General features: G+C 62.3%; 1 protein-coding gene across 2 annotated transcripts in view; it reads left to right on the top strand.

The window, feature by feature from the left end:
• The window catches only part of SDK2 (sidekick cell adhesion molecule 2), a 259,234-nt gene that overhangs the window by 209,398 nt on the left and 35,998 nt on the right, over positions 1–13,838 (top strand). Inside the window, exons 25-36 of one of the 2 annotated variants that reach the window (XM_041725834.1) lie at positions 582–819; positions 1,739–1,854; positions 2,508–2,697; positions 4,041–4,139; positions 5,042–5,236; positions 6,144–6,345; positions 7,238–7,341; positions 7,817–7,887; positions 9,185–9,320; positions 10,758–10,814; positions 12,223–12,324; positions 12,466–12,581. In XM_041725834.1, coding sequence (XP_041581768.1) covers positions 582–819; positions 1,739–1,854; positions 2,508–2,697; positions 4,041–4,139; positions 5,042–5,236; positions 6,144–6,345; positions 7,238–7,341; positions 7,817–7,887; positions 9,185–9,320; positions 10,758–10,814; positions 12,223–12,324; positions 12,466–12,581 — 1,626 coding nt within the window. The remainder of the gene's footprint in view (positions 1–581; positions 820–1,738; positions 1,855–2,507; positions 2,698–4,040; positions 4,140–5,041; positions 5,237–6,143; positions 6,346–7,237; positions 7,342–7,816; positions 7,888–9,184; positions 9,321–10,757; positions 10,815–12,222; positions 12,325–12,465; positions 12,582–13,838) is intronic. The other variant, XM_041725835.1, reaches the window with a different exon arrangement.

Here is a 13,838-nt window from a genome sequence, read left to right as displayed (position 1 = left end):
CGGCCCCACCAGCGGAGGAGAGGAGTCGGTCTTCCCCCTGGGCTGAAACTGCCCCGAAGGAGGAGGCTGAGCAAGCGGCGGGAGAGATTCAGGCCTGCTAAAGGAAGGACTGGTGCTCCATCCATGCCCGAGATGCCGGGCGCCTACGCTTGCTCTCCGAGGGCGGGCGTGAGCTGAGAGCAGGCATGATAGAGGCAGTGAGAGATGTGTGTTGGCAGCCTCAGCGAGGAGCGAGGTGGTAGAGACAGCCCAGGCCAGAGGTCTGTGCTGGACTCCAGCTGACTGCCCTGGCAGGGTGGCGGGTGCCAGGTGCCCAACACAGAACGGACGCTGCCTCTCTTTGGGGCTTGGCACAGACAGGCAGGGAGATGGGAAGGGGGCAGGGGGGAAGCCTCCAGAAACACAGGCTCACACAACCTAAGCTGCCCCTGGCGCTTAGCCTCACCTGGGCACTGACAGGTTGGACAGTGGGTGTGATAATCCTGTAGGGCTCCCTGGAAGAGGGTGCACGGGCCAGATGAAGCCCCACACGCCGGGCGGGCCCGGTCTCACGGCAGCTCTGCCGCCCTGCCCTCCCGCAGCCCCTCCCGGAGATGGAATACAACGGGAACCCCGAGTCGGTGGGCTACAAGATCAAATACAGCCGGGCAGACGGCCACGGCAAGACGCTGAGCCACGTGGTCCAGGACCGCGTGGAGCGTGAGTACACCATCGAAGACCTGGAGGAATGGACGGAGTACCGCGTCCAGGTCCAGGCCTTCAACGCCATCGGGAGCGGGCCCTGGAGCCAGACGGTCATGGGCAGGACCCGGGAGTCAGGTACTGACGCCTTTGCACCAGCCACCCCGGTGGTGCAGGGACCCCCACCTCTGTCCCTCTGCCCTCAGGGCCTTCCGGGGGCTCAGAGGCTGGAGCTGTGGTTCAGACTAGCCCAGGCTCGCTGTCCTGTTTGCGCTCAACACCCCGGAAGAGCGCCCTACCTGTTGCCGTGTGTCCCAGCATCTTCCCACTGCTCCCCTAATCCGGGGACTGGGGACCCCCACCCCTGCGAGTTAGCCCAGGCAGCCTTTACCTGCAAACTGCCCATGTCTCTGTGGCCTCACCTTTAACCCTGATGCCCAGTCATGCCTGAAAGAACTGGAGTTGGGGAGGTCGGATCAGCTCTCAGAACATTCTAGAAGCAGAACCAGCAAGCTCACAGGACCCTGGCAAGGGGTCACCACAGAATATGAGCCCCCAGCCTTCAGGCAGCCCTCGTGTGGTTCGCCACTCTGAGGCTTTTTCCTGGCACCTTTTAAAACACGTCCCTGGGGCGTCCAGGTGGCTCCGTGGTTGAGCATCTGCCTTTAGCTCAGGTTGTGATCCTGGGGTCCTGGGATCAAGTCCCGCATTGGGTTCCCCACAGGGAGCCTGCTTCTCCCTCTGCCTGTGTCTCTGCCTCTCTGTCTCTCTCTGTATCTCATGAATAAATAAATAAAATCTTTAAAAATAAAGAAACGAATACAGGACGTCCCTCCCCGTCCTGGCCCCTCCCCACCCCCACTGCTGTGCACGCTGGCCTGAGCAGAGGATAACAGGGAGGCGAATCTGAGACCAGAAGCAGCACCTGCGATGCTCCAGAGCCACCAGGAATCCCTCCAGGATGATTTGCTACTTTGGGGACTGGGCGTCACAGCTCCTTCCCCCATGGGGCCCACTGGGTCCTGAGCGCCTTCTCTCTGCTCCCCTTCTCACGCAGTCCCATCCTCCGGCCCCACCAACGTGTCTGCGCTGGCCACCACGTCCAGCAGCATGCTGGTGCGCTGGAATGAGATCCCTGAGGCCGACCGCAACGGGCTCGTGCTGGGCTACAAGGTGAGCCCTGGAGGCAAGGTCACCCGCTTCCCCAACCGGGGTGCCTGGCGGAGGGTGGGGGCACGTCTCCGCCTACTGGGGTGGACACCCCGGAGATCCCAGCATCTGTGATCCGGGCAGCCTGGCAGCCAAGGAATCCTCCCTTGGGGCTGGGAGGCTTCCAGGGAGGCCCAGGTCCTTGCAAAAGCTCCCTCACCCCCCAATACCCTCGCAGCCCCCAGGAGGCCATGCTGGCTGCCCCAGCCTTGCTGGCCCTTTACCTTCTAGAACTGCTCCCAAAGCTGCACCTAGCTGCAGGGTTTAGGCCTGGCCCACAGGTTGGGAGATGTGGCTTGATGTCCTGGCTCTGCCCCTACTGACTGTGTGACCCTGGGCAAGTAGTGTCCCTGCTCCAAGCCTGTTTTCCTAGCCGAATGCTCTCTAAGGAAGCTTCCAGATCCATGGCCCAGTGCATCTTTGTGTTCCCGGCTCTTCCAGAGCCCCAGCTTCACCATATCCCATGGGGTGGATATGGGGCCAAGCCACTCCAAGGAGCCCAGGGTCCACCAGCAATATTCCCACCTGCTTAGCTCCTGGCCGTGAGGACATGGGGAAGGTGCTGGCAGGCAAGCCCCAGCCCCATGGCCCTCACCCCCTGCACTGTGCTCTGGCAGGTGATGTATAAGGAGAAGGACTCGGATTCCCAGCCCCGGTTCTGGCTGGTGGAAGGGAACTCGTCACGCAGCGCCCAGCTCACAGGCTTGGGCAAGTACGTGCTCTACGAGGTCCAGGTGCTGGCCTTCACACGCATCGGGGACGGCAGCCCCAGCCACCCGCCCATCCTGGAACGGACGCTGGATGATGGTGAGTTGGAATCTCCATGCGCCTGGGGAGGCTGGGACCTCCCCTTCTTCTTGCTGCCCGGCCCTGCCCCTCTGGGGTCACCCTTTGCCCCAACGGGAACCATGGCATCAGGCCTCTCCTGTGGGAGGCAGGTAGGTCAGTGAGGGCCACCCAGCAGCGCGCTGCGAGGGGAATCAAATTCCAGACTGTGCATCCCTGAGGAAGCAGAAGCAATGCAAGGACAGTTTGACATCCCATTCGGTCTCTGGCATATTCTCCGGGACAAGGGCACAGAATAGAGACTTTGCACCCGGTTTTGATTTGTATTTTGCCTGGGGCAGGTTTGCTTTCAGTAAAGCTCCATGCAAGAAAAAGGCTTGATTTTTCCTGGACAAGAGCCTCCTGGTCCTGTTTGTAAAGGAGCAATGCCCACGGGGCTCCAGGCCTTCATCCCTGCGGCAGAACTTTCCATCAAAGGCTGACCGACAGGCCCTTTGCCCCCTCCCCTCTCCCCACACATATGCTCTGACCGCCCACCCCAAACATTTCTGGGGTCCAGACAGGAGCACAAAAGGAAGCCCAAACACCATATGGCCACGTATTCTAAAGTCATAAATCAAGCTAATGGCCTATGAAATTCAATATGTTTTATCCTCCTGCCTTGACCTGGAAGGCCAAGTTCAGGTTTAGAAATCTCAGACTTTTTAGAATTCTCTGTTGAGATGAGGCAACATGGGAGGAGTTGGCCGCCCCCAGCCATCCCCCCTGGTCTGCCCTGTTCCCTTCCCATTCTCTCCTCCGGCACGTGGTATTTAGCCTCCGTCCACATACCCCAGACAGCTCCCCACCCCGCTTCCCATGGGGCCATCCCTCGGTCCAGAGGTGCAAATCTGGAGGGTGGGCCTGGGCAACGGGCCCGTGCAGACCCTGGAAAAGGAGTGGTCCGGGCTCAGGGTGGGCCCCACAGCCGCCTCACCCTACAGGTGGAAGGAAGTCAGAGTGGCACCTTCTAGAGCACAGACCCAGAACGAGGCCGCCTCGCCCAGTTCAGAGGGCAGCCGTGCACGCACATACATGTGCCCACATACACGGACACGGAGCTAAAGGAAGGTGGAGCCTGGTCCCTTCTGGTTCCTGCCAAATAATGCCTGTTTTTGAGGGTAGTAACCTCACCGATAGCATCTTGGTGTCCCGCGTTGAATCCCAGAGCCGGGCACGGAGCAGCAGCCCACAGAAGTTCACTGGGCTGAGTGTGCCCTTCTCCTGCTGCCCTGCCCACCTGCTCCCCCAGAGCTGGACCAGGTGTGGGCATGGGGACCGAGCAACGGCTACACTGTCACCTGCTTCTCCTTTGTCCCCTCCAGTCCCGGGACCGCCCATGGGCATCCTGTTCCCAGAGGTGAGGACCACATCCGTGCGACTTATCTGGCAGCCCCCCGCTGCTCCCAACGGCATCATTCTTGGTAAGCCCCTCCTACCCTCTCCGGTGCTCCCAGCTGCAGGTAGAAGGAGGAGGCATAAGGTGTCAAGGCAGCTCAGCAAGTGTCCACATCTCCTCCAGAAGAATTTTGAGGCTGATTTCTCCCAGTAGAAATCGCGTTTGGAGGGCAGGGCCCTCCTGAACCTCCAGGTTCAGGTTCCTCAAACCTGAACTTAGCTGCGTGTCCATTAGCTGCGTGTCCCTTGAACACTGCATGTGCCCGCCAAGACTGGCCATCTGGTAAACCTCGGCGGCCGTTCCTCAGCGTGGCCAGGTGAGGGCGCGCTGGCCGGCTCGGTGCAGCCCGTGCGACCTAAAGCACAGAGGTGGGGAGGCTGCTGATCAGAAGCATCATTTCATATTCAAGGATCGTCCAGTAACAGACACACACGCAGCCCCCCTCGGGGGCAGGCTCACGGGGTTGAAGTCGGCAGCTGTGTGAACGCGAGCAAGCCGGACCCCCCCCAGCCTCAGCCCCCTCCCCCGTGAAAGGGTGGCTCGGGCTCCCAGTGCCTGGCGTGTGGCCCTCAGGGCCGGCATCCCGCAGGGCCTGCCCCACAGGAATGCTGCACCTGCACCTCGGAACGGGGAGTGGAGACCCAGGAGGGCTTAGAAAGACCCGGGTTGGAATTGGAGCTTGGTCACTTCCTGGCAGGTGGTCTGGCCCCTCTGAGCCTCTGTTCCCCTCACCTGAGGCTGCCATCGGGGTCCCAGACTCTGTCTATAGAGTGCCCCCCGCAGTCACGATGAGCAAAAGGCTTCAACAGCAGCCAGGGTAGCCCAAGGGCAGATGCTGTGGTGGCCAAGGAAGGAACGACCCCATCCCGGGGCCCTGGGGGCTGCTGGCCTGCTTCCCAGCACGGCCCGTGTCCTTCCTTCCCACAGCGTACCAGGTCACGCACCGGCTCAACGCCTCCACGGCCAACGCCGCCACGGTGGAGGTGCTTGCCCCCAGCGCGCGCCAGTACACGGCCACCGGCCTCAAGCCCGAGTCCGTCTACCTGTTCCGCATCACGGCCCAGACCCGCAAGGGCTGGGGGGAGGCCGCCGAGGCCTTGGTGGTGACCACTGAGAAGAGAGGTGACTGCCCACTGGGGCTAGGGAGGCCGAGGAGGCAGGGAGGGTCCCAGCCAACCGGGACGCTCCCATCCTGTCCTAGTGGGTGACGGGATCTGCCAGGTCAGAGCCGCACTGTCCTCACCTGGAGGGGAAAGTGGGCTGAAATCTCGGATGTAGGGTCAGCTTCCTTCCCCTCTCCCCTCCCCTTGGGGAAGATGGTGTCCATTGGGTGCCATTGGCCTGCTGCCCTGAGCTGGTGCCTCAGCAGAGGTCGGGCTCCCCTGATGCAGGCTGAGACCCCGATTCCTGCAAAAGTGGTTCGTTAGACTGTGTCCCCAGGAAAAACCAGTAGGACAGTCGTCTCCGCCAGGAGCGGCTGTGCCCCCGGGGAACACTGGGCAATGTCTGGAGATAGTTGTCGCAACTAAGAAGCTACTGCTGGCATCTAGCGGGCGCTGCTACGTACCCTGCAGCACACAGGACAGCCCCATAACATACAATCCTCCACCGCAAGTGCCAGAGCGCTGAGGCTGAGAACCCCTGCAGGAGGGCCTGGGGCTGCAGTCTCAGTCCAGCAGAGCCCCACTGGGAAGTGTGGACTCAGTCCCACTTGGTCAGGGACAGCAGAGGCCCCATCTCGGCCCTGGGGCAGGTGGGACCAAAGAGCTGGGTGTTCGGACCTCGTCACCGCCAGTCCCTGGTTGGGCTGCCCTCAGGAGATGTAAACTCCCCGGCACCTGGGCCTCTAATGGCCTGAGGACGGGAGCCACCGCAGGTGCTGGCTGTTGGGACCTGCGTGCATGGAAAGAGATGGAGCAGCGGGCACCGGGCCTGACCCCGGAGCACCTCCTTCTCTTCCTTGAAGAAGCTCGCCCCCCGCCCCCTGCATCGCTGACTCCCCTGCCCCATACCCCTCCGCCCCTCCCAGACCGCCCACAGCCCCCCAGCAAGCCGGTGGTGCAGCAGGAGGACGTGAAGGCGCGCAGCGTGCTGCTGTCCTGGGAGCCAGGGAGTGACGGGCTGTCCCCCGTGCGCTACTACACCGTCCAGACCCGCGAGCTGCCCGGCGGCAGGTGGGCGCTGCACTCGGCCTCCGTGAGCCACAACGCCTCTGCTTTCGTGGTGGACAGGTGAGGCCTGGGTCCGCCAGCATCTCTGCCCCTGCCAGCCCATACAGCACCAGCGGGGTTCCCGGGGGGTGGGGGTAGGGAGTGGGGGACCCCTGAGCTCGCACCTGCAGCCTGCCCACCCCCAAATGTCTTCTACAGCCCGCACCCCCAGGACCCCGCCTCCCTCCCTGCTCTCTGGAGCCCTGTTAGGGCTGCCTCTTAATTCTCTATTTCTGGAGCCCAGAAGCCGCCTCAGCAAGGGCTCCCCATCCTTCATTAGCAATTCCTCCCGGCCAGACAGCATCCCCTCTCCGTCTGTAATAGGAGAGTGGAGCTTGCTTGAGAAATTCTGGCTTCAATTTAATTCCTAGTGGGTCGTATTTTTTATATTCGGGTTGACGTGACCAAGAGTTTTGAGCAATACTTTCCTCCTCGCCCCCACCCCCCACCCCCAATACATCAAAGAGGAAGGCATTTGCCTGGAGAGGAACGAGACTTACAGAGATGAAGTGCTGGTTAACTCTTGAGCAGCCTGACCCTTCCTAAATTTAGTAAATTCTAGAAAGGGATGGCATTTCTAGGGCGGGGAAGGAGTTTGCTCAGAGGGAGAGTTATGGGTGGTGTCGGAGCGGCTTGCCCCTGTGAGGTTGGAGATGGGTAGACAGGTGCCGCCTGGGGCCCCCCGCGGCTTATAAGCAGGGCTGAAGGCCACCCCCGAGCTGAGGTCAGGGCTGTAGGGCCTGGGCCCCGTGGACCTGCTAGAACATGCCTTCTCTTTGAGCCTTGACGTTCCCGTCTGTGTAAGGGATCAGCACCCTCTGCCCCCCGCCCTTTCCCCAGTCTCCAAGCAGAGATGCCAAGGTGGAGGCATTAGGGGATGCCTCTGTTCATCGAACCCCATGGCCCCCCATAGGCTCAAGCCTTTCACGTCCTACAAGTTCCGAGTGAAGGCCACCAATGACATTGGGGACAGCGAGTTCAGTGAAGAGTCGGAGCCGCTGACCACTCTGCAGGCCGGTCAGTGCCCCCCACCCTCAGATCTCTTTCTCTTGGCCCACCGGCACTCCCTGGGCACCGGGCATTCTCTTCTGAGGGGAGGGCCCTCAGCGGTGGGAGGGGCGGGGGGGCCTGCTGGGCCCTGTGTCTGGCTCCCAGGGCAGACTGCCAGGGAGGATTGGGCCACAGGCGCCTTTGCCGTGGGCTCGGGCACCCATGCCACGCCCAGCAGCCTAATATGTTCCTTCTCTGAAGTCCCCAAGCTTGTGGTCAACCCCAGAAAACCAGTGAAGGGGCTACTGAGGCGGGGGGTGGGGCTTAGCAGCACAAGAGACTTGGGGTCCAGGGACAAAGAGGAGGGGGCTCTGGGCTCATGGGTCCCGATGGGGTCAGGGCTGCACACTTGCAGAAGGATCTGGTCCCTGCAGCTTCCCAGGGAGCCTAAGCTCCAGCCCCCAGAGCTCACTCGTCTCTCTCTCTCTCTCTCTTCCCCCAGCCCCCGATGAAGCGCCCACCATTGTGTCCGTGACACCCCACACCACCACCTCTGTGCTGATCCGATGGCAGGTATGGCCCAGCAGCCAGCAGGCCGGGAGGGGCCCGTGTCCCAGGAGGACTCAGACCCACTCTGTGCCTAGACCAGAAAGGCAACAGCCCCCAGCAAGGCTCGGATATTAGACGCACATGCACAGACAGGCCTGTTGTTCCGCTCTCCAGATGGTCCTCTCAGGCAGGCATCCCTACCCCCTACCATCCCCTCCTGCAGATGAGGGCTGGGTTCTCAGGGACGTGACTCAAAAGGCCCTGGTCACACAGCTAGGAAGTGGCAGGGTCAGGCTTAATGCCTCCGGGTCTGGGATAGAAAAGTGTGTGGGGCTCTCAGGGCCCCCCAAGTCCCCATGAATCCTGGCCCACCTTCAGTGAAGGGATTCCTAGTAAAGAAAGCAAACACCGGTATACAGCGGGAACACGCTGTCCAGGTGCAGAGGACCCCTCCCTCCACTCCGCTCCCCCGTGGTCCTGCCATGGCCTGAGGAAGCCCGCCTGATGCATCTGAGACCAGGCTGCCCGTCGGTGCCTGCGGGACCCTCCAGCCTCCGGACCCGGCAGGTCACCCACGGAGGCCCCAGAGCAGCAAACCCTTGTCTCCGCTTTTGGGAATCAGAGGGGCAGGCGTCAATGTTTGTCCACCTGCACCCCCCCTGACGGGAGACCCCTTGGGGAGGACACAAGAAGGGGCCCAGGGCCCCTCCCCAGCCCGAGACCTCACTGCAGGACGATAGTCCCTCAAGTGACAGTGACTTTGTGCAGCTAGAAGCCAGGACGAGGGCCGCAGAGACCCAGGGGCCAGGGAGGCTCCAGCAGCAGCCAGGGAGACAGTTTAAGGAGCTAATAAAAGGCGGAACCATTGCAGCAAGATTTTAAAAAGAGGGATCATAAAAAGTAGCTTCCACCTTCCCCGAAAGCCGATTTCTCCACCTCGGAGCAGAAAGCACAAGAGAAAATGGTAAAAGGCAGAGGGGGGGACCGTGCACCCAGGTGATCACACACACAGGGTGGGCTGTGCGCCCCGGGGCACGTTCCTTACCCTCTCTGAGCCTCACTCACCTTCCCGTTCTGGGAATGGGAACGGCCTGGTGCTCCCAGTCCTTCCCTGCCTCACGGGGAACATTGCAGAGATGAAATCACCCCCTTGGAAACGCTTCGTAAATTAAGAACGCTCGGTGTCATTTTGATTCCTTTCCCTGGTGGACGCTCAGGCTCTGCCCTGTGGTCGCAGGAGCAGGGAGGGCAGCGTGGAGGCGGGTGAGCCTCAGGTGTCCCTGTTCCTCCCCATCACCGCCCCCTGCTCCCTTCCCTGCAGCCACCTGCAGAGGACAAGATAAACGGCATCCTCCTGGGCTTCCGGATCCGGTACCGGGAGCTGCTCTACGAGGGGCTGAGGGGCTTCACGCTGCGCGGCATCAACAACCCGGGAGCCAAGTGGGCCGAGCTGACCTGTGAGTGGCAGCCGCGGGGGCTCAGGGGACAGTGGGGCGGGCACACTTCCCTCCCTGCCCTGCAGCTCAGCTTCCTGGAGTCACCGTGCCCTGAAACCCTCCGCTCGGCCCCCAAGTGCGCCCCTCCCCTCCACCCCCTGGTCCCATTGACTCACTGGGTGTTTATCGAGCACCTTCTGCATGCCCTTGGACCCTGGGGCACACCAGTGAACAGGAGACACAACCCCTGTCCTCCCGGAGCTCACGGGCTCAAGGAGGAGCCAGCGCTCAAGACGTAAATGTCTAAGACGGTTGCATGACAGCCTCGGAGGACATGGCCTTGGCACTGACCCTGAGGGTTGATCCCGAGTCAGCCCATCCAGAGCTAAGGGGAAAGCCCGGCAAAGGGCCTGGGGTGGAAAGGACCAAGATCTGAGCCTGCTCACCCCAGGGACCTGCTGCCTGGAGGTCACTCTTCTGTCCCCGGGGTCATCGGGAGCAGGGGTGGGGCCTGCCTCTGACGCTGGGAAGGAAAGAGCCAGGCGCCGGGTGTGGGGGGATCCCAGGGAGAGTCCCAGCCCGGGAATGACTTGGTCACCCTTTAGGGCAGGAGGGTGATGCTGGCCGTGGAGGACCAGAGGCAGGGGTGCCGGATGGAGGCTCCCGCACTCGCTCGCTGGGGCCCAGGCAGCGGCTCGAGATGGACCTGAGGCCCAGGATGGGCGATGCTGTGCCTCGGGCTCTGTGACTGGTTCACGGGGGTGGGGGCGGGACGGGGGAAGCACCTGGGGGGGGGCAGGGGGGAGCGGGCAAGTGAGAGGAGCCCGGGGAGGATTTGGGTCCCCGGGGCAGGTGGGAGCCGAGGAGCAGGCGAGGTGCCCTCCCATGATTCTCTTAAACCTTTCGTGCCTCGGCTTCCAGCGAGTATTAGCAGACAACAAAACCGCTGAACACATAGCAAAGGAATATTCGTAGAAAAAAATTGGATGTAGCTGACCCAACAGCTGGCGCTATTTTTTTATATTTTGGAAACACGTGCTTGTGGTCGTGATGTTATTTGCCTGTGATGATGCAGCTCTAGGTCCCGGTAGTGAGATGGTTGCTGGCCCAGGGGAGGAAATAACCCCCACGACCGTGTCAGGGTGGTGCTGCGGAGTCCCGGCTCAGACGAGGGAGCGACTGGGGACCGAGGGTCCCCCAGAGTGGCCCTCGAGGGGGTGCTGGGCTCCTAGGGGCTTGGGGTGCCCCGTGTCCCCTGGGCTCGTGCTCACTGTCTCGTGCTCCTGCCCCGGGCCCCTCACTCACCGCCAGGCACCCCGCCCCCCCTTCCGTGTGCACATGTGCTGCCGGGTGCCTCCCCCGTCCCGCCCCCCTCCTCGGGGTCTCTGAGCAGCGGGGTGCGTGTACTAACCTCTGTGTCTGCTGTCTCCCTCCGGCCCCCCGCCGCCCGCCCCGTAGCCATGTACGCTGTGCGGAACCTGAGCCGGCCCAGCCTCACACAGTACGAGCTGGACAGTAAGTCTCCCTGCACGGCGGCCCACGTGGGGCCCAGGCCTTCCAGGGATGGGGAGCGGGGCCTCTGAGGACACCCGAGCCCAGGCTGCTGGAAGGATGGGCTCTCCGGCTACGTGCACAGACCTAGGGGGTCCTGCCCGGGAAGCGCGCCTCCCTCGGGGGCAGGATGGGAGCGGGAATGGCTCTGGGCCGGTGCTCCGTGGGGTGGGTCCGGGGTGGGAGCCCTTGGCCTGCTGGTTGGAAGGGCGGACGTCCACGTCGCCGCCACCCACCTCGTCCCGTCGAAGGCGCTTGGCTGTGTCACAGCTCTGTGCTCCAGGCCGGCCCCCACCTCCAGAGCGAGCAGACCCCCCCCCCCACCGTCCCCGCAGGGACCTGGGAACGTTCCTGATGGACGCCTGGGCCGCCCCGCTTCCTTCTACAGTCCATGGTTCTCCCTGAGGCCCAGAGCTTGGGAGAGGGGCCCCATTCTCTGGACGAAGCAGAGCTGAGACTGTGTTGCCTCGTCCCCTTCCTTCATCACGGGGTATATGGCCAGTTAAATTAGGGTGACTCCCCACCCACATTCCAGGTGCAGGGTAACGCCCCCCACCGAGGAAGGGGAGAGGGCAGGGGGCCAGGGAGAGCGGGGAGAGAACCTTCGAGCCTCCCCTGCCCCCAGCAGGGATGGCGACTCCCATCTAGGGTTTCCCAGCCGTGTTCCTGCAGCTGCCCTCATCTCCAGCTTCCATCCAGGCACCTTCACCCAGAACCCCAAATTTAATGGAAACATAGTGTTTCGTAGCCCAGAATTCACATCCTATAAGCCCCTTCCTGAGGCTGAGCCTCCTGTGTGAAGAGCTGCCCGACGGGGACGGGCTCTGGGAACTTTAAGCATCTGCCATGGAGGGAAGGGGTGACCTGTGACCTGGTGTGCCCAGGACAGGCAGGAGAGGGGATGGCCCGTGACCCCGTGTGCCCGGGACAGGCAGAAAGGGGGTGCCCCGTGACCCCGAGTGCCCGGGACAGGCAGGAAGGGGGTGCCCCGTGACCCCGTGTGCCCGGGACAGGCAGGAAGGGGGTGCCCCGTGACCCCGTGTGCCCGGGACAGGCAGGAAGGGGGTGCCCCGTGACCCCGTGTGCCCGGAGAACAGTGTTGGTTCACAGCAGTCCCTGCATAAGTACTAATAGTGTCTTCTCATCAGCGCCGCCTGGTCTGCTCTCCCTCGGCCGAGAAGCCACCACCGGCATCCTGCGTCCCGATGCCCAGGGTGGAGGCGGAGCATCCTGTGGCCACCCCACTCCTCACCTATTCTTTCCTGAACCTTCAGGCAGGAACTAGCATGACGGGTGCACCGCACAGCCTCCGCCCTCCGTGCTGGCTCCGTCCCCTGCAGGGACGGTGACCTCTCTGTTTCTCCCCCCCCAGATCTGAATAAACACCGGCGGTATGAGATAAGGATGAGCGTGTACAACGCCGTGGGGGAGGGGCCCTCGAGCCCCCCACAGGAGGTCTTTGTGGGGGAAGCAGGTGAGCCCATCTGCCCTTCCAGCCCCGGCCCTTCCCACCCCAGAAGTCCAGCTAGGGGACATACGGGATTCGGGGGCCCCAACCCACCTCCTCCCTGAAGCCCACTCGTGCCGCTCACTCCCGGCCTCTCACCCCCTCCAGTGCCCACGGCGGCGCCCCGTAACGTGGCTGTTCACGGCGCCACGGCCACGCAGCTGGATGTGACGTGGGAGCCGCCACCACTGGAGAACCAGAATGGAGACATCCAGGGCTACAAGGTACGGGGCGCTCCAGCAGAGAAGAGGGTGCAGGGGGGGCACAGGGCCAGCCAGGGGTGACCCCCGGGTGGTAGGAGGGGGAGGTCGGCAGGTCTACACCTGCTCCCTCGGCTGGTTGCACCCAACCCACTGCAGTGTTGTGCAGCTGATGCAAAACTACAGCCGTGCCCTCCAGCATCCTCCCAGGCTGAGCTCGGATACCAGAAGCCCAGGCCCTGCTTCGGGCAACACCCCCTCACCCCCGGCCGCAAGTCCCAGTGCCGGCAAAAGATCCCTCAAAGTGGTTACTTGGCCAACCCTAGTATTGATTCAGCCCATCGGCAATGGACCCCTGGCTAAGGATGTGGAAATCTCTGCTTAAAATTATTTCCAGATCTTAGATGGTGTCACTCGTTGTAACAGAATTCGTCTCCCGTGTGCTCAGAGCCCTTTAGAAATCCTTCATCCTCTCGAATGCCCTGCGAGGCAGGCAGATTGTAAAGGTTCACACCCATGGTACAGATGAGGAAACCGAGGCCCAGTTTCGGTGGTCGGCCAGAAGCAGGTAGAGAGAGCCGGATGCCTCACCCTGAGGGGCCGAGGGGAGCCAGCGGACACAGCCCCTGCAAGAGGTGGTGGGCAAACAAGAACGCGTGTCCTCGGTGGGAGCCGCTGCTGTGTCTGAGCCGGTGTCCAGCACCTCTCTGATTCCTGGTGGGGGCTGGTTGTTCCAGAGAGAAGCTCAGTGCAGTGGTTAGGGGAGGGAGTGAGAGACCCTCCGGGGCCTCGTGGTTTACGTGGCTCGGCCCCCTCATTCCACGGGCAGAAACAGCTCCCCCGAAGGCAAGGGGCTTGTTAGTATAGGTGGCCCCAGGCAGGCCAGGTGGCTCAGCGGTTTAGCACCGCCTTCAGCCCAGGGCGTGATCCTGGAGACCCGGGATCGAGTCCCACATCAGGGTCCTTGCATGGACCCTGCTTCTACCTCTGCCTCTCTCTGTGTGTCTCTCATGAATAAATAAATAAAATCTTAAAAAAAAAAAAAAAGCATAGGTGGCCCCAGTTGAAGATAGAAACCCACATGGGAGTCTCTTTCCACGGGGCGGGGGTGAATGAGGCAGGAGTCAGGAGGAGAGGCATCCTGCCAAGGAAGCTCTAAAGATGGGTGACACCCCTCAAGCCCGCCCAGGAGGGCCAGCTGGCAAAGCTAAATATTGCACCCCTAGCATATGCGTCCCGTGGAAGGGAGGAGGGGCTGGGGCGGGGCCTGCAACAGTTGGT

This window comes from Vulpes lagopus, chromosome 12 (genome assembly GCF_018345385.1).
Source record: "Vulpes lagopus strain Blue_001 chromosome 12, ASM1834538v1, whole genome shotgun sequence".
NCBI lineage: Eukaryota > Metazoa > Chordata > Mammalia > Carnivora > Canidae > Vulpes > Vulpes lagopus.
The sequence above is the reverse complement of the archived record's forward strand: the minus strand, read 5'-3'. Positions and strand labels throughout refer to the sequence as shown.